At 42.4% G+C, this 20,454-nt stretch overlaps 1 protein-coding gene and 1 long non-coding RNA gene across 4 annotated transcripts in view; one reads left to right on the forward strand and one right to left on the reverse strand.

Annotated features, from left to right (window-relative positions):
- Nucleotides 1-5,527, forward strand: part of USP19 (ubiquitin specific peptidase 19) — a 103,958-nt gene extending 98,431 nt beyond the window's left edge. For all 3 annotated transcript variants that reach the window (XM_056524770.1, XM_056524769.1, XM_056524771.1), the window contains one exon: nt 4,810-5,527. In XM_056524770.1, coding sequence (XP_056380745.1) covers nt 4,810-4,928 — 119 coding nt within the window. In that variant the 3' untranslated portion in view covers nt 4,929-5,527. The remainder of the gene's footprint in view (nt 1-4,809) is intronic.
- The window catches only part of LOC130275996 (uncharacterized), a 91,918-nt gene continuing 76,823 nt past the window's right edge, over nt 5,360-20,454 (reverse strand). The window contains exon 3 of the long non-coding RNA XR_008844980.1: nt 5,360-5,455. This is a non-coding gene — a long non-coding RNA (uncharacterized LOC130275996). The remainder of the gene's footprint in view (nt 5,456-20,454) is intronic.

A 20,454-nucleotide genomic window follows, 5' to 3' on the forward strand; every position in this document is an offset into this window, starting at 1 on the left:
GCTTCAAATATAAAAAGTATATAGTTGTAGAATGTAGAATACATTTTTTTTTTTTTTTAAAGGTATATAAAATTTATAAATTATTTAAAATTTTCTATTTTTTTTTTTTGCTTTTGTTTCCATGTCTAAATAAAATAAAACTTAACCTTTTTAGATCTGCTGTATATGTGAATGTGTTGTGGCTGTGTGTCTTTTTGCTTTACAGAGTACCTATCATTTTATCAAATAGCTCACTTGTTCAAGTGAAATGTCAGACGTTTTGATGTGTGGGGGTTCAGATGCTGAGACTCCTACCAATCACTAAAATGAAGTGTTAGAAGTTCTGTACCCCTTTCATTTATGCTCTGTACACCACAGGAAGTCAAATGAGCGGCATATGAGCATGCCAGAAGTCTAGAGTTTAAATGTAAGTCTATATACTACTTTCTTTAGCTTCCTAAAGCGCATCTGCCTATCTGCCTCTCGCTTTACTTATAAGTTAGAGGTCTTGGCACTCGGACCCCCACCGATCAAAGCTTCTGTCACTATAACCGGTCCGAAGTTTGAATAAATGATAGATATTTAAAGATGTTATCAGTTAAAGAGAGCACTGTGGTCAGACTGGAAAGAACTTCAGATATACTTCAGAGAAATTTGTGAAGTATACAGCAGCTAATAAGTACTAGAAGGGTTAAGATTTTTTAATAGAAGTAATTTACCACTTGTTTCCACCGGAGTTACCCTTTAAATAAAAGGTAGGAAATCCCCTTTAATGTGTGAATTTATAAATCCCAGAAGTAATAGTTTTAATCTGGAGCAGTTGGGTATATAAATTAAAGGGGTTATCCACCATAAGGTGATTTTAGTACGTACCTGGCAGACAGTAATGGACATGCTTAGGAAGGATCTGTGCTTGTTTTGGGGCTAATAGGCTGTGTCAGGAGATTACCTTAACACACTGGAGGAATATGGAAAGAACTCCAGCTCAGGTGCAGATCAAATCAATGTAGCTTTATTTCACGCCAGAAGCAACAGGTAACAGGTCGGAAGTAACCTGTTACTGGCGTGATGTAAAATAAAGCTACATTGATTTGATCTGCACCTGAGCTGGAGTTCTTTCCATATTCCTTATTGCCTGCGAGTGCAAGTCCGCACTCTCTCCGTGCTCGATATCCGGACCAGGGGTGAGCTGGCTTCGTTTCTATATTTGCCTTGAACTACCTTAACACACTGGCTAGTTTTTTGTGAACTTGTATTTCCTGTTTGACTTTTCTTCTTTTTTTTTTACTACAAATCCCACAATTCCATTTTCCTCCCTCCCACACATCACCCATTGAAATATAAATGAGCTGCATCCATCAAAAGACCTGTGGTTTTCAATCAGGGTGCCTCCAGCTGTTGCATTAGTTGCAGATTGATCCCTCCACCCATTGAAGCAGACATGCTCCCTGTCATCAGCTGACTAGTGAGTCAGGTCTTGGCCACATTGCAACCTGGGAAAAATCTGAGACAACAGTCATTTTGTATGCTGATAAAATAAATATTGGGGTGAAAATCACAGAAGAATTGTGAGAAAATCGTCACACACAGGTACAGACACTATATTATGAACTACACTAACTTTACAGCCCCTGTAGCATAGTCAAATAAAAAAAAATCCTGGAATACCCCTTTAATATTAAATAGATGTAGGGGCAGAGACCAAGTCAAAACTTATCACTGCTATGTATTTCACAACTTAATAAAAGTATGATGTTTTTATGCTGAGACATGCTTGAAGCAATGCTTATTTTAAGCCATGTTACATGACTATGTACATCATTTCTATTACTACACTGTTAATAACTATTTTGTATTGATGTACACTTTTTTAATAAACAGTTTAAAAAAAAAAAAAAACTCTCCTGCCCTTATCCCCACACTTCTGCCAAGGGGGGGGGTCAACATTTGGGACTGGGTGCCTGGAAAACTGCAGCAGCGTGGATTAGAAAATGTCTGTCAATGTGTTTTTATTTTTTTTAATTATAGAAATATTTTTTATTTATACTGCAGTCTTCAACAATTAAGCCAAAAAAACTCCCAGCGTAAGGACCCCTAGCATTTCAGAGGCTAGATTCCTGTGCATAGATAACTGGATACAATTGCACTTACTTCCCAGCACAGTGATTTGCAGCTTTATTTCCATAATATTCCGAAGATACAGCACTCTTGTTAAGATCATGAAATGTGTGTGCTCGAAACGTATAAAGATTTCACAAGATCTGAACAAAAGTGCTGTATCTACAGAATATTGTGGAATAAATCTGCAAATCACTTCAATGTGCTTGGTCAACAGCTTTTTGGTTTGTTGTATAAGGGTCTATTCACACGTACAGTATTCTTTTTTTTTAATCAAATATCTTTTTGTTTTCAACCACAAAACAAACATCACATAAGGAGAACAACTAGTACTTTGAGGCACATTCCATGGTACAATAGTAGTAGTCGTAAGACAAACCTTATCTGACACGTACAGTATTCTGTGCAGATTTGATGTGCAGGAGTTCAAGTCATTCAGTTTACATCAAATCTGCGCAGAATACTGTACGTTTGAATAGACCCTAAAGGGGTATTCCGCTTCTCAGTGTTTGGAACAAACTGCTCCGCACACTGGAGCCGGCGTCAGGAGCTTGTGATGTGACAGCTATGACGTCATGAGCTCCCGGTGCCAATGTTCAAAACAGTTTGTTCCAAACGCTGAGCAGCGGAGTACCCCTTTTAAGGCTCATCGTGCGGAGTGTGGATCCATGCACAGGTGTTTTATGGAGAGGTAGACTGTTTCTATTACTCTTACATGATACTTTGGTGCAATGTATCAGTTTGGAATTGGCTGTTTATTGCCTCCAAGTGTGAACAAGTGTTCTAAATTAGTTTAAAAAAAAAAGCTTTAGTTATATAAGCTGGGAAAATTCTTTTTAAAATCCTAAGGATGACCCCAATTTTGACCGTTGACTGGATGTATTTCTAATTCATATATTTACAACATATAAAGTATGGGAGTATTTTGTGGCATAAAAAAATAAAAACATCCCATTCAAACAGGATTCAACATTATTCGATTATCTAGTGAATGTTCTTTAAAAATTGCATAATTCCCCCTTTTTCAGATCTCCCTTCTCACAACCTTGATGTCTCCTTTAACAGGGGTATTACCATGTGAAGAGGTTATCCCTTATCCACAAGATTCGGGATGATCAGTGGGCGTCTGATAACTGAGAATGGGACAAAATTGTCTCTGGCATGAATAATAAGGCAGCGCTCCACTCATTCTCTGTGGGATCGCTTAGCACAGAACTCTACAATGTTCAGCAGCCCATAACAGCCCATGCTGGCCACGCATGTGTGATGCTATCTTTCCTGTTTTTAGGATCAGTGGGGGTCCCATTGGTTGGACCACCCCAAATCAACTTGTCATTCTGTGGTTATGGGTAAAGTCTTCAGATGGGAATACCCCCTTAAATTCAGTATCAGTATAGGATTTAGTTTTTCAGCAGTCTCTATTTTTCACGCGCTACTCGTTGCACTGCCTTCCCTGCCCCATGCTGATATCTTCTGTTGGTGTCAGGACATCAGCAATAGATTCATATGACCCGAGTGCAAGGTACTGGTTAGCCTACCCTATTAAAGTGCTGTTTGGTCACATGCTCAAATTACATGAACAGGCCAGGGAGGCAACAATAAGTGGTCATACATCATGGCACAGGAAGAAACTTCATAATCTCCTGTACTGTGTATTTGATGATCAGAAAGGGAATTGGTGCTTCTCTGGCAGCAACAATAAAAATGTTGTATCTTGTATTTTTAATTTTTATAAAAACAATGCTAAATAATTTTTAAACCCTAGATAATCCTGTTATTATATTTACATTTCTCTCTTTTTATTCTTTCCTGAGTAAAGTTTAAGGTTATATTCACACAAAGCAGACTTCTGTGACTGTATTATTTATCCAAATGGGATTGCCAGGAATCCATGTGCATGCTACCTAAACAGACCGGTTAGGATCTATTTAGAAAAATTCCAGTTGCAAAAATGTCAGTAAGAAATCTGTGGAGAGTGAATATACCGTAATCTAGTGAAGCTCCGCCTAAGACCTCAGATGTTGATTTTTCAGGCCGATGCATTATATACTTAGTACCTGCCTCACTGACGAGTGTGTGGGATTTAAGCAATGGCATTGAGGCTCCATGGACGGACCTTTTATCTAATAGTTGGGTTTTAGTTCCATTATGAGCATTTCTGTTCAATATAGTATATTTCTTTCAGAGACCATTACTACGTGCAGGTCCATAGGTGCAGTATGACGGTAGGATTGTATAGTGCAACGTACCGAATACTAGTGCATATATTCATGACCAGGCATGGGGGTGCAAAGAGTGTATATGTTCATTTTTGCTTGCTAAAAGATGGAAAATATTTGACACGTCAGAGACAGTAATACTAGCCAGTAGCTCTTACCTACACTGACACAATGTAACAGGAATGTTTTCATTCATTGCTAGTTAACAGAATTATTGGAACCTTGAATGATTGAAACACAAAGTAGATTAGAAAGTTGTAAAACTTTGAAGCCTAAATTGCTTAATAGTTGTACTTACAAAAGTAATGGTACTCAATGGAGAAAAGTTATCCTGTAAGGTCTAGTGCCAGGCCTCTTTGGTTGAGTTGTCCTTATATATACACTGCCCACTTAGGCCCTTTTTAAATAAATATCTGGCTCTGTTTACATCAGTGTTGTGAAATGCTCTGAATCCCAATTTTGTTTTAAATGTTTTCTTCTATCTTGTCCGTAGGGGGTCAGCCAAATGGCATTTGGGCCAAACTTAAATCCAGAGGACACCTCCCAGGTGGCAGCTGGAACAGTTTCCGATCTCTTTTCCCACCCAGCAGAACCAGCTCAATCTTACAGTAACATGGAAGACGTTGACTGATGGAAGTTTTACATAATGAAAGAAGTTTTTTTCTTTTTCTTCTTTTTTTCACCCCAGTCACACTTTTTGTCTTTGTATCCTGGAGCAGCACGCTGTTTGTACATAACTGTTGAATATTTTTATGTTTTGGGAGTTTGGTTTTGCTTTTTTTGTTTTTTCTTTTTGGGAGAGGGGGGTGGTTTTTGGAGTTGGGGGGGAGGATTGCTGTGGTCTATATTTTGGCATCCATGTAAGTAATTTTCATGTCAGTTTATTCTCTTGAGTTCTTGAAGCCCTACAGTGTCAGAAGCTTGAGTCAGTTTTCTGTACGCTGCTGCTAGGGGAATGTGCACCAAGGAACCCTTTTTGTTTCCCCCCCTGAAGTATGTTGGACATTATTTTTGGGGGTGGAGAGGGGGGGGGGGGTGTTTGTTTGCAATATGTACAGCTTCCTGCAGTGTTTGTGTGATAGAGTATCCTCCCTTAAAGCAGCATTAGCCTCTTCATACGTCATGTGGATCCTCCGGCTCTGTGGTGTTGAGAAAAAAAAAAATGCTGCATTTTACTTTATCCATATGTATCATATTAAACATGAAATCTCACCAGGCATGTCTTTTCTTTATTGTAACATATAGAACAAAATAGGGTTAAAACATAACTTTTACTATGTATATGTTAAAACATATACTCCATGGATAACAAAAAATGGTAAAAACACTAGAACACCGATGCGTTTCGAGCTGATACAGCTCTTAGACATGGCAAACAATATATGGCATAGTGCCAGTTTTTATGCTCACAGTAATGAACGTTCAATCCACTAGGAGGATAGGACATTGCCTCAGTAAGGCATGAGACAAAATTCCTCTGCCAAATGCAAGAGTTTGTACACTATCTAAATACTAATTGTCTCAGTCTTGCGTTTACTTTTAAACTTGATAACAATACAACAGATTTTTTGGGATGTGACTTGTTGGAGATGAAAATAAAAATACCATTCTGACTAAACCATATCAGAAACAAACAGCAGACAATAACATCCTGCATGCAAACAGTGGTCACTCCCCTCATACCATCAGAAACTTACCGATAGGCGAGTTTATCCATGCCAAAAAGAGCTTCTTTCATAATCAACACATAACACGTGTAGAGAAATACACTCAAGAAATACGCTCAAAAAAAAAGGGAACACGAAGATAACACATCCTAGATCTGAATGAATGAACTAATCATCTGAAATACTTTCGTCTTTACATAGTTGAATGTGCGGACAACACAATCACACAAATTATCAATAGAAATCAAATGTATCAACCCATGGAGGTCTGGATATGGAGTCAAAATCAAAGTGGAAAACCACACTACAGGCTGATCCAACTTTGATATAATGTCCTTAAAACTAGTCAAAATGAAGCTCCGTAGTGTGTGTGGCCTCCACGTGCCCGTATGACCTCCCTACAATGCCTGGGCATGCTCCTGATGAGGTGGCGGATGGTCTCCTGAGGGATGTCCTCCCAGACCTGGACTAAAGCATCCACCAACTCCTGCACAGTCTGGTGCAACGTGGCGTTGGTGGATGGAGCGAGACATGATGTCCCAGATGTGCTCATTCGGATTTAGGACTGGGGAACGGGGGCGAGCCAGTCCATAGCATCAATGCCTTCCTCTTGCAAGAACTGCTGACACACTCCAGCCACATGAGGTCTAACATTGTCTTGCATTAGGAGGAACCCAGGGACAACCGCACCAACATATGGTCTCGCAAGGGGTCTGTGGATCTCATCTCGGTGCCTAATGGCAGTCAGGCTACCTCTGGCAAGCACATGAAGGACTGTGTGGCCCCCAAAAGAAATTCCACGCCACACCTTTACTGACCCACCGCCAAACTGGTCATGCTGGAGAATGTTGCAGGCAGCAGAACGTTCTCCACAGCGTCTCCAGACTTGTCTGTCACGTGCTCAGTGTGAACCTGCTTTCATCTGTGAAGAGCACAGGGCGCCAGTGGGAATTTGCCAATCTTGATGTTCTCTTGCAAATGCCAAATGTTTGGCCCTCATGCCACCCTCATGGAGTCTGTTTCTGACCGTTTGAGTGCACACATGCACATTTGTGGCCTGCTGGAGGTAATTTTGCAGGGCTCTGGCAGTGCTTCTCCTTGCACAAAGGCGGAGGTAGTGGTCCTGCTGCTGGGTTGTTGCCCTCCTACTGCCTCCTCCATGTCTCCTGATGTATTAGCCTGTCTCCTGGTAGCGCCTCGAGGCTCTGGACACTACGATGGCAGACACAGCTAACCCTCTTGCTACAGCTCGCATTGATGTTTCATCCTGGATGAGCTGCACTACTTGAGCCACTTGTGTGGGTTGTAGACTCCATCTCATGCTACCACTAGAGTGAAAGCACCGCCAGCATTCAAAAGTCACCAAAACATCAGCCAGGAAGCATAGGAACTGAGAAGTGGTCTGTGGTCACCACCTGAAGAACCACTCCTTTATTGAGGGTGTCTTGCTAATTGCCTATCATTTCCACCTGTTGTCTGTTCTATTTGCACAACAGCATGTGAAATTATCAATCAGTGTTGCTTCCTGAGTGGACAGTGGGGGAGATTTATCATTCAAAGTGTACTCTACTCCTTTATTTTACCACTGTTTTCTCTGTCTAACTTTTTCCGTAGCAGTGTGTAATTTATCATAAGTGTGTCCTGTAGATGAGGAATTCCCCGGCACTTTGCACGAGCGGGAAAAGCTCTAGCATACAATGTTTTGTACGTGTACTTTTGGTCGGCGTAGTTTAGCGCCTGGAAATCGGTGTTTGCGCAATTTTTAGCGACTTATTCAAAAGCTGTATATGATAAATAAGGGTGCACTGCATGTCTAAATCGGAAATAGGTGTACTGCTACTCAAAAACTTAGGAAACGTCTACTACAAAAGTCGCACAAATGTTGCTCATATTACATGACTGCGCCATCACAGCGCCAATGATAGACTGAAAATAACATCTATATTGAATGATAAATCTCCCCCAGTGTGATTTCACAGAAGTGTGATTGACTTGGAGTTACATTGTGTTGTTTAAGTGTTCCCTTTATTTTTTTGAGCAGCGTACCATACCACCTAAGAAAGCGAGTTTACGCTCCGTCCATCCTCACTAGAGCAGTTAACATAGCCAACTCCAAGGACAGAACTCAATATTTGACAGACAATACTCTTGCCCCAAAAAAGATAAACCCATCCTGACCTTTTCTACTCCATACAGTTGTGACTTTGAAGAAATCCAGGGTATTCTACATAAACATTTACCTGTTTTACATTTGGAATCTGCAATATCTAAATTGTTGGAAGTAGGGCTAAGATGTGTGGCCTCTAGTGACTGTTTTCTAGTGACAGAGGTACCTGGCTATTGAGTAAAGGCTGCTTTAAATTTGGCATCACCAGATGCTTTTGCTATATATTAATGGCCAATACCAAGGAATTTTTATCCACATGAAAGAAAAAAAAATCCAAATCAAAACATTCATTAACTGCAACTCTACTCATGTTGTGTATCTGGTCACATGCGGCAAGTGTCAGATCCAATACGTAGGATGCACCACACTAAAATTGAAGACGCGGATCTCTGAGAATTTCAGTTGCACCCCCACTGCCATGGTAAACAGCAGAACTCTATCTCGTCTGAAAAAACATCCGTGGAACATGCATCAGGGTGAAATCACAGGTTTTGAAGTTACAGCTTTGGAACGTGTCAGACAGCTTCGCCGAGGGGGTGATTGGACGCATTCATTACTATCTAGAGAGGCTCATTGGATCTTGATCCTAGACTCGCGTGCCCCACAGAGTATGAATCATTGTAGTGTTTTTTTTTAATGTATTTACTAGTTTTTCCGTAAACCGTAATCCTCTATATGGTATGAGAATATTTGTGACATTCCGATTTTTGAGAGTTTTCTTATACGTATACATGCGCACATATGCACATACACCTAGCGCATCTATTCTTGGCGTTACATTTAAGGATCATGCTATACAATTGTGTGTGATCTCTACAAGCATAATAATACATATAGATTTTGCCATATATCATGATAATGTATCTTTGAGTGTTGACAACTCCTATGTACAGTATGTTGTTACTATACATATATATATATATATATATATATATATATATATATATATTTATATACCGTATATACTCGAGTATAAGCCGAGTTTTTCAGCACGATTTTTCGTGCTGAAAACACCCCCCTCGGCTTATACTCGAGTGAACTCCCCCACCCGCAGTGGTCTTCAACCTGCGGACCTCCAGAGGTTTCAAAACTACAACTCCCAGCAAGCCCGGGCAGCCATCGGCTGTCCGGGCTTGCTGGGAGTTGTAGTTTTGAAACCTCCGGAGGTCCGCAGGTTGAAGACCACTGCGGCCTTCAACATCATCCAGCCCCCTCTCACCCCCTTTAGTTCTGAGTACTCACCTCCGCTCGGCGCTGGTCCGGTCCTGCAGGACTGTCCGGTGAGGAGGTGGTCCGGTGGGATACTGGTTCCGGGCTGCTATCTTCACCGGGGAGGCCTCTTCTAAGCGCTTCGGGCCCGGCCTCAGAATAGTCACGTTGCCGTGACAACGACGCAGAGGTGCGTTCATTGCCAACGTACTTCTGCGTCATTGTCAAGGCAACGCCTCTATTCCGGGCCGGAAGCGCGGAGAAGAGGCGCCCCCGGTGAAGATAGCAGCCCGGACCACCTCCTCTCCGGACAGCCCTGCAGGACCGGACCAGCGCCGAGCGGAGGTGAGTACTCAGAACTAAAGGGGGTGAGAGGGGGGCTGGATGATGTTGATGGCCACAGTGGTCTTCAACCTGCGGACCTCCGGAGGTTTCAAAACTACAACTCCCAGCAAGCCCGGACAGCCGATGGCTGCCCGGGCTTGCTGGGAGTTGTAGTTTTGAAACCTCTGGAGGTCCGCAGGTTGAAGACCACTGAGGGCGAATGATGAGAAGAGGATGATGAAGGGGGGGTGTGGGGATGATGAAGGGGGGTGGGGATGATGAAGGGGGGGGTGTGGGATGATTACAAGGGGATGATGAAGGGGGGATGTGTGGGATGATAAGGGGATGATGAAGGGGGGATGTGCGGGATGATAAGGGGATGATGAAGGGGGGATGTGCGGGATGATAAGGGGATGATGAAGGGGGGATGTGTGGGATGATAAGGGGATGATGAAGGGGGGATGTGTGGGATGATAAGGGGATGATGAAGGGGGGATGTGTGGGATGATGACAAGGGGATGATGATGAGGATGTTAATGACGGGTCTGGATGATGACAGGGGGGGATGAGGTATTTCCCACCCTAGGCTTATACTCGAGTCAATAACTTTTCCTGGGATTTTGGGTTGAAATTAGGGGTCTCGGCTTATACTCGGGTCGGCTTATACTCGAGTATATACGGTATATATATATATATATATATATATATATATATATATATATATATATATATATATATATATATATATATATATATATTATATATTCTTACAATGCCTTGTATTTCTGCATATTTACATATTTAGCAACTTGTATGCATTTGTGGTGGAGCTTTCTTTCATATATGCATTCTGATGTTTCCATGGGAAATTGTATGATGCCATTAGATGTCATTCTAATATGATGGAGCATGAATTTATGGTTTATATGCTATTAGATGTGTTGATTCCCTCGTGCAGTGAGTTTTTCGACTATGCTAGCTAAAATATTGGTTTGTACATGTGATTTTGGTAAGGCATGGCACATACGTTTCCCCCCTATATCAGCTGGTCATTTATATTTGATTTACCTAAATAACGCTAACACATTTACATGTATATTTTCTGTGATTACATTATATGTGTCGTTGTTCACACTAATCCAGCAATCATATGCGTTTTTACTAAATATTAGACTCAGCATGGTGGCAATAAAGTGGAATATTGATCATGCGTATGTAATTTGCACTATATGTATTTATTCCAATACGTTGTTTTCTTTTTCATTTTGGTTACTTTTTTCTTTCACTGTGGTATTGTACTATGTTCCATGTCTTGTGCAACTGCATGTCGTAGCGCTGCTTTTTTACACATGTGCTATTCCTGTTTCATTCTCTTCCGTGTTTTCTGGCATTTTGCGGAGGAATTTTGTCTCATGCCTTACTGAGGCCATTTCCTCCTAGTGGACTGAACGTTGGTTACTGTGAGTATAAAAACTGGCACTATGCCATCTCTTGCCACAACTAAGAGCTAGTATCAGCTCGAAATGCGTCGATGTTCTAGCGTTTTTACCATTTTTTGTTGTTATCCATGGAGTTTTAACGTACGTAGTAAAAGTTATGTTCCTATAAGTTTTTGGAGGAGCTGGAATTCTATTTCTCTTTGTTCAGGATGTCATCCGTGATTCGGCCCGCTCTGAGTTATCAGTGCTCTCCACATACTAATATCCAAGTGTGAACACATCTCTACTTTGGTGAGCTGAAGTGCACCTGTATTTTTCTCTTTGCTTGCAATATTGGCACAGTTGAAAATGCTTGAGCTGGACAGGTAAATCATAGGAGTCTGGTTGCTATGGATAAGCTTGCCTAACAACCTCAGCCTTTTATATGGTGTTAACAAGCAATATATCCATAGCAACTTGCCTACGTAATATCATTTCCCTGAATTGCCAGATAAATTAACCCAAATATCTCCTGAACAGGTGAACATATTAAGAAATTGTGAAAAGGTGTGTGAGCAAGGCTAATGATGGTATAATCTTATATTCCTATAATCTTATATTTTGTGCCACATGTTTTGGTGCACGTTGCAGCATAACAATTGAAAGTAAAAAAATTTGCGCCATGCTCCACTTTTAGACTATTTCTATAGTTTTACTTTAAAGACTATGGCCCAGGTTTATCAAACTGTGTGGAGAAAAAGTGGAGAGATTTTTTCCACAGGAACCAATCCCAGCTCAGCTAATTAGCTCTGGTAAAGTGAAAGCTGAGCTGTGTTTGGTTGTTGTGGGAAAATCACTCCACACAGTTTGATAAATCTGGGCCAATGAGATTAGTGAGAAAAAGACAAACCTAGATAAAATCCAAGTAAAATCCAAATAAGCAAATCCAGCAAATTACAGTCTCTCTCTATATGTTAGAACATTTTTGAACTTTTTATTTAAAAACTAAAATGTTACTATTAATTTAAAATGTACCTATTAATATACTAAAATTAATATATTAAAAATGTAACCAGAAAAGCCAACTTTAAACTCCCAAATACAGACCGAACATCAAATCTATGAATTATAGCAAATACTTCTGTAACAAAGTATCATGAGAATGAAGCGTTCATTTAGGTTACATCCAGTGACCTTGTGGAATAATGATGGGAATGCAGAGATTTTGTAGTCTGATACCATGCATGAAGATTACAAAATGGCTTCTTAGGTTTGCATACATTTAAGGCATGAGTGTATAGGGCTATCTGTTACTGCAGAATCTAATTTGTAAATGGCTTTTGTGTTCTGTAGCTATTTTTGTTTTTGCTATGAGACTGCAAAACTGTAATGCATGACTATTGACTAAATGTAAAACCTGCCCAGCAGCAAGCAGCCTCTGCTTTAGCCCAGGATCCAGTCTTGTTATCCAGTGGTTTTTCAGTAAATACGTTACCACTGAAAAATTTGTAACCAAACACAACCATCTAGTCAACAGCTTTAGAAATCTTTTATATGAGAAGTCACACACTTTTTTTGCTGCTGAAAATGATTGCGCCAAACCATTGCAACAAATTATAGATGAAAAAAACATCCAAACATAAGGCTATGTTCCCACGCCAGAATTTCTGCATTGAATTCTGCATAAAAATTCTGCATTAATTTATAGCCAATGCACTTTAATGAGATTCCTCTGTCTGTTCACCCTGCAGAATTTCCACTTCAGGAAGTCCATTAAAGTGAATGGGCAATTCATTTCTGCGGAATTAACTGTAGAACTTTCATTTAGATTTCTGTTCAGAAATTCTACTGTGTGAACATAGCCTAATGATAAATTCCCCTTGTTGTCCTCCACCTTTTGCCCTTCCCCCTCCCATCCTCGCAATCAGACTCGGCCTCCGATTCCTAAGGGTCCATGCAGGAGCCTTCCTGTTTCCAAAGGCACCATTGCTTGCTGGATCTGGTCTGCCATCTTGGGGGTTTACGCAGTCTAGGGCCTCCACCTAGCCTTTGGGTCACTGCTTACTTTATCAGATATCAAAAAGCTGCCATCAGTTTATTGCTTTGCAGGTCTGCAAGCAGGGCCTCAGAGCACACCTTTTCCATATTTTACCAGGTCCATACCATTGCTTCCTGTGTCACCCAATTCGATCCACAAGAAAATTTTATTTTCGTACTCGTAAAATCTCTTTTCCTTTGAATTCATTAAGGGGACACAGCTCTTGCTTTCTCTTGCTTTGCTCTGACCCCGGGGGGGGGGGGGGGGGGGGGTCTTTGTTTGTGTTGTTATTGATTCTTCTTTTTGGACTCAGCAGTGTGCGTAGATTGGATATAGCCTGCATTTGCTGAGCCAACACATTTTTTATGACTTACTAGCTGAGTACCCGGCGCTGCCTGGTTTTTCCTACCTAATCCTTGTTTGGGAGGAAAAGCAACACAGGAGGAAGCTTTTGTCCTTCGTATCCAGTCCTCAAATCCTGACCCCATATCCCCTCCTTAAATCCTAACCCCATATCCCTATGTTGCTGTGTCCCCCAATAAATCCAATGAGAAAGGGATTCTTTTTTTCTCAACGGCTAAAAGTTGTATGCAAAAATGGCACTGTTCAGATGAGGCTCAGGATTGCAGTTGTCACTTTTGCTGGAAAAGGATGGGTTGTTTTATTCCACATACAGGACCACACCATGTCCATAGGTTGTGTGTGGAATTGCTGCTTAACTGTTAGGGTATGTTCACACTATGGCTTTAGTGCGCACTTCTGTGCGCTGAATTGCGCGTCAGAATTCTGCAATGTGAACTCCTACCAATAGTGTTAATGAGTCTTCTGTGGACCCGTTCACACTGTGGATATTCAGCGGCGGACAATTCCACCGCTGAAATTGAGCCGCGCAAAGAAAGAACATGTTCTTTCTCTGAGCAGGAGTCCGCAAGCACTGTATAGCTGTCAATGATGACGGTGCAGTGCCGCGTGTCCCTACCGCCAAAGTATTTCGGCGGCAGCTGCCAGGATGGAGTCTCCGCTCGCGGAATGCTGTAAGTGGAGATTCTGTTCGAAATCCATAGTTTGAACATATCCTTATCATTACAACTGAAACTTACCTGCAATACCCAACATAACTGTGGACAGGCCTGGTGCTGGCAATTCCTTTAAAGAGTAGCTATCACTAAATTAAATTTCCCTATTCCCTCTCCCCATCTGTCCCTGACACTAACTACATGTATCCCTGTCTGAATTTCTGCCCAAATCCCCATAAAAATACCTTTGGAAAAACGGCTGCAGGAGCTCAGAGTTGAGCTCTCTGGTGAGGGCAGGAAGTGGGCGGCCCCGGCAAGCGGGACGTCATCTGAAGCCTGGCCGGGGCTCTCTTCCGCCTGTCTCCTCTCTCTTTCCTGCAGCTTGTGTGCTGCAATGAATGAGGAGAGGGAGATGCAGGGGGCGGAGGATATAAAAATTTTGCGCGCCGTGCGCACCCGATCGCTGTACTCGCTCTCTGCCTGTGTAGGAAACAGGCAGAGAGCGAGCACAGTGCTCGTGTGCGCACGGCGCGTGAAATTTAAATATCCCCACCCCCTGCATCTCCCTCTCCTTATTCAAGTGAATGCGCGTTTCGGACCACGCTGGGCCACGCTGCCCGGCCAGCGTTGCTCTGAACGTGCTGAACGTCACGGGGGGAAAAGTAATCCTGAGCCATATAGGGTGACACCTAGTGGCCAGGTTTACAAACATAAAAAAACACATAAAACATGATTTTTTTAAATAAAATATATTACAAACATTTTTTTTTTACATAATCTATTTAATAAAAATTTTTTTTTTTTTTGAGAGTACCCATTTAAACTTCAACATTTAATACATAATACTCCAGGCTACTCTGACATGAAGGAGTCAAAAGACTCTAAAGATATTTGGAGCAGGTGGATTTCAGTATCCAATCCATCTTAAGAAGATTAAACTTTTATTTATACAGCTCATACTTTAAACTGGAGCTGAGCCAACACCAGTGAATGGAAAGAGTTGTGAGTTCTTCACATACTCGAATAATTGAGTCTGAATAGTTAAATAAATATTTTACTCTGAATAGCCAACCATTCCAATATATACATAGAACATCAGGGATTCTAGAACACAAATATTACATTCTATTACTTATCATAGTCAATGTTTTTAAGAAGTATTTTCCTTTTTATAAAATATAACTATCCAAGTTAAATGGGAGGGGCAGGATTACAAAAACATGGCTGTTTTCTTATTAACCTCTTAATGACCACTAATACTTTTTTTTTAGAGCAGTCATTAAGGTTACTTATGCTAGCTTGTGAAGCTCTCCTGTGCAGAGATCATGGAAGCTTGGCAGTCAGTATAATAGCCGGGCTCCCACTGTAACAACTAGATTAACCCTTCACATGCTATGGTCAAATCATTACAGCGGCATGTGAAGAGTGCTTCTTACCTTCAGCAGCGGCACTGGAACCTCCTGGCTCCTGCAATCTTCAGCACATTTCCCTGGCAGCTGGGGGTATTGTGACGGTCCCGAGGCTTGCCATGGGTGTCTTTGTATTTCTCTGTGCAGCACAGCATGGCCAGCTACATTGCTTGTCAGCATTATTCTGACAGGCTGAATACACTGCGCTAGTGCAGTGTATTATACTCCCCTTGTAGGATGAGTAAAAAAATTATTATTATTATTATTATTTACGGTATTTTGTTAATCCGCCTCCCAAAATACATTTCTATTATGGCAATGTAGTAAAAAAAATTTAATAAAAAACTTTTAGAAATTGGTATTGCCGTAATTGTACTAACCCACAATAATAAAGAGTTGTTCTTTTTAAAGTATGTTGAACGGTATAAATTTGGAATGCAAAAGATGACAAATTTGCAGCTTTTCAATTTGACCAGCAAAAAGTTCATTAAAATTAACAGTTAGGATAAATTAACCCCAAAAGGGTGGCATTAAAAAGTAAAACTTGTTCTACTAAAAGCGAACCCTCATATGGCTATGTCAACTTAAAAATTGACATCACTTGGAAGGTGACAAAAGAAAAACACAAAAAAAGTTCATGGGCACTAAGGCTCCAAAGCTATGCCAGGCAAAGTAGTTAAAGGAATAGTCCAATAAAAAAAAAAAAAAAAGTTATTCTGTAATTTGTACTATCTGCAACAAAGTATGGTATGTTAAATGGGTTTCAAAAACTCTTTTCATTGTAAAGTTTTTGATCATATCTTTTAATGACATCAGAAATCCTAGCTGAGGAGTTCAGTGACTAAGTTTTAGAACCACCTCCTACAGTTTACCCATACATGGCTTACTTTATTCCCACAGCTAGCTATTCACAGACTGACACTGCACTGAGCCTACACAACTTCACTGTCGGCCCACATAGATTACTGCAAGCCATCCACTTCCATTCTTTTTAGAGGCCAAGGAGAGTCGTATTGGTCATCAGGACTGCCATCAGAAATTTCGTGGCCCCTTACACAGCTTAAGGCCTTGGCCTCCAAACACCCCCTGCCATGCAAACGCCCATTACTGCCGCCTGCCCCCTTCCCCGTGACACACGCTGGATATTATTATAGTATCAGACTCAGAAACATAAAATAATACCTCCACTTCAGGGCAACATATCACCCCTGCAGTGACTAAATAATACCATCATACTGTAAGGAGATAAAACCCCAATACACCGTATCACTAGTACCACTATACAAAGGACAATTAATTGCACCATCACCACTACCTTTACCACTGATACAGTGGGGATCAAAAGTTTGGGCACCCCAGGTAAAATTTGTATTAATGTGCATAAAGAAGCCAAGGAAAGATGGAAAAATCCCCAAAAGGTATCAAATTACAGATTAGACATTCTTATAATATGTCAACAAAAGTTAGATTTTATTTCCATCATTTACATTTTTAACAGAAAACCAAAAAAATGGCATCTGCAAAAGTTTGGGCATCCTGCAGAATTTATAGCATGCACTGCTCCCTTTGCAAAACTGAGACCTGCCAGTGTCATGGATTGTTCTCAAGCATCATCTGGGAAGACCAGGTGATGTCAATCTCAAAGGTTTTAAATGCCCAGACTCATCTGACCTTGCCCCAACAATCAGCACCATGGGTTCTTCTAAGCAGTTGTCTAGAAATCTGAAACTGAAAATAGTTGACGCTCACAAAGCTGGAGAAGTCTATAAGAAGATAGCAAAACGTTTTCAGATGTCAATATTCTCTGTTCGGAATGTAATTAAGAAATGGCAGTCATCGGGAACAGTGGAAGTTAAAGCAAGATCTGAAAGACCAAGAAAAATATCAGACAAAACAGCTTGCAGGATTGTGAGAAAAACTATTTAAAACCCACGTTTGACTGCACAATCCCTCCAGAAAGATCTGTCAGACACTGGAGTTGTGGTACACTATTCCACTATAAAGAGATCCTTGTACAAATATGGTCTTCATGGAAGAGTCATCAGAAGAAAACCTCTTCAAGTCCTCACCACAAAAATCAGCGTTTGAACTTTGCAAATGAACATATAGACAAGCCTGATGCATTTTGGAAACAAGTTCTGTGGACCGATGAGGTTAAAATTGAACTTTTTGCCCGGAATGAGCAAAGGTACGTTTTGGAGATGAAGGGGAACAGAATTTAATGAAAGGACCTCTGTCCAACTGTTAAGCATGGGGGTGGATCAATCATTCTTTGGGGTTGTATTGCAGCCAGTGGCACAGGGAACATCTCACGAGTAGAAGGAAAAATGGATTCAATAAAATTTAGCAAATTTTGGATGCTAACTTGATGCCATCTGTGAAAAAGCTGAAGTTAAAGAGAGGATGGCTTCTACAAATGGATAATGATCCTAAAAACACCTCGGCGTCCTGACTTTGCTTCCATGTGCGAGCCCGCAGTGGCAGGGAGCTGTGCAGTTCAACTGGCTACCAGCGCTCATGTGCGCTGGTAGCCGGTTGAACTGCCTGGCTCCCCGCCACTGCGGGCGCGCACATGGAGGCAAAGTCAGGACTCCCAAGCACGTCATATCTGATGGTTTCCGGATAGAGTTTGCTTCTCATCCCCGGGACCGGTTCTTCTGATCCCGTCCTCCTTGTTCCCCTTCTTTGTTCCCCTTCTTCTCCAGTTCCTCCAGGGGAATGTTTTTCAGGGTTCTACTCAAATCTGTTTATAGTCCCCAAGAAAGGGGGCTCTACTTGCCCCATTCTGGACCTCAAGTTGCTCAACCGCCACTTGCGGCTACGCCACTTTTGCATGGAGTCCCTCCGCTCGGTGGTTGTGACCATGGATCAAAGGGATTTTCTTTCCTCAGTAGATATCCGGGATGCCTATCTGCACATACCCATCAGTGATTCCTCCGCTTTGCTGTTCCGGTGGGTCACTTCCAGTTAGTGGCTCTTCCCTTTGGCCAGGCCACTGCTCCCAGGGTTTTTACCAAAGTCATGGCGGCGGTGATTGCCATTCTTTGGGCTCGGGGGATCTTGATCCTCCCTTACCTGGACGATCTTTTGATGAAAGCTCCGTCCCGGTCCCAAAACATGGAGAGCCTTCATTTCACTGTGCAGACTTTGTTCGCTTTCTGTTGGGTGATCACCTTTCTCCCACTGTCGCTTGTCTTTCTTGGTCTCCTTTTCGACACGGCGGCTGCCCGTGTTCATCTTCCACAGGACACGCGCTCCCTGTCGCAGGGTGTCTGTCAACTACGACGCCCCTCTCCTGTTCCGATTAGTTTCTGCATGGAGGTGCTGGACCAGATGGCAGCAGTCATGGAGGCGGTTTCTTCCGCCCAGTTCCGCTGTCGCCATCTCCAGCTGGCCATCTTTGCCCGATGGGACAAGTTAATGTCAACTCTGGATCACCAGATTCTTCTGCCCTCCTCCGTTCGTCGGTCTCTTCTGTGGTGGCTCCACTCTCCCCTCCTTCTCCAGGGGCAGTCATTTCTTCTCCTCCACTGGCTGGTTGTCACGACCGATGTGAGTCTCCTGGGTTAGGGAGGTGTGTTTTAGGACCTGACGGTCCAGGGTCACTGTTTTTTTCAGGAGGCTCGCCTCCCCATCAATTTTCTGGAGATCCGTGCCATTTTTCTTTGCCTCCTCCATTGGGAGATCCTCTTTCAGAGTCGTCATTCCATGGTTGTCCTTCAGTCTTCCTTACCTCTTTCCCCCTCTGCCTCGGGTTCTGAGGAAACTTAAGGCGAAGGGCGTTCCCGCCATTCTGGTGGCTGCAGACACGCGTGGTATGCCCACGTAATTCGGCTGGTCACCGATGTACCTCTGCGTCTTCTGATTCGCCCCGATCTGCTCTCCCAGGGTCCTCTCTGCCACCCCAATTTACTGTTGCTACATCTTACGGCATGGTTTTTTTTTTCTGGGGTGATTCGCACCATGCTACAGGCTCGTAAGCCTTTCTCCGCTAGGATTTAGCACCACACTTGGCGGGCCTATTTTTGGTGGTGCGTGGTTCAGTCCGTGTCTCTGGTTATCTTTTCCTTTCTGCACCTCCTTGCCTTCTTGCAGTCCAGTCTGTATCAGCGTTTGGTGCTCAGCTCTCTTAAAGGTCAAGTTTCATCTTTTTCTATTCTCTTTCAACGGCAATTGGCTTCCAACCCTCACGTCCACACCTTCCTGCAGGGCGTGGCCCATGCGTCTCCGTCGTACCAGTCTCACACCCCTCCTTGGGATCTCAACCTGGTGCTCGGTATTTTGAGGGAAGCTCCGTTTAAGCCTCTACGGGACGCTTCCCTTCACGTTCTTTCCTGGAAGGTCGCCTTCCTCATCGCCATTACTTCCATTAAGAGGGTATCTGAGCTGGCGGCTCTCTCTGGTTGCTCTTCCTTCTTGGTCCTTCATCAGGACAAGCTTGTTTTTTGCCCAAGGTGGTCTCCTCCTTTCACGTGAACAAGGAGATTGTTCTTCCTTCCTGCTGTCCGGCTCCATCGAATGCCAAGGAGCATTCCCTCCATTGTCTGGATGTGGTTCGCACTGTCCGGATCTATCTTTCTGTCACCTCCTCTTTCTGGCAGGGTGACTCTTTCTTTGTGATTCCGGAGGGTCGTCGCAAGGGTCTTCCCGCTTCAAAGGGGACCATTTTGCGGTGGATCCGTTCCGCCATTTTGGAATCGTACTGTCGTAAGGGGAAGGTCCCACCCTTTCGGGTGACTGTGTGCATTCCACATGTTCTGTTGTGTCTTCTTGGGCGCTATGCAATTGGGCTTTGGCCTTGCAAGTTTGCAAGGCGGCCATTTGGTCGTCTTTGCACATTTTCTCCAGATTCTACCAGGTGCACACTTTTGTTTTCACTGATGCCGGTTT

This window comes from Hyla sarda, chromosome 6, assembly GCF_029499605.1.
Source record: "Hyla sarda isolate aHylSar1 chromosome 6, aHylSar1.hap1, whole genome shotgun sequence".
Lineage (NCBI taxonomy): Eukaryota > Metazoa > Chordata > Amphibia > Anura > Hylidae > Hyla > Hyla sarda.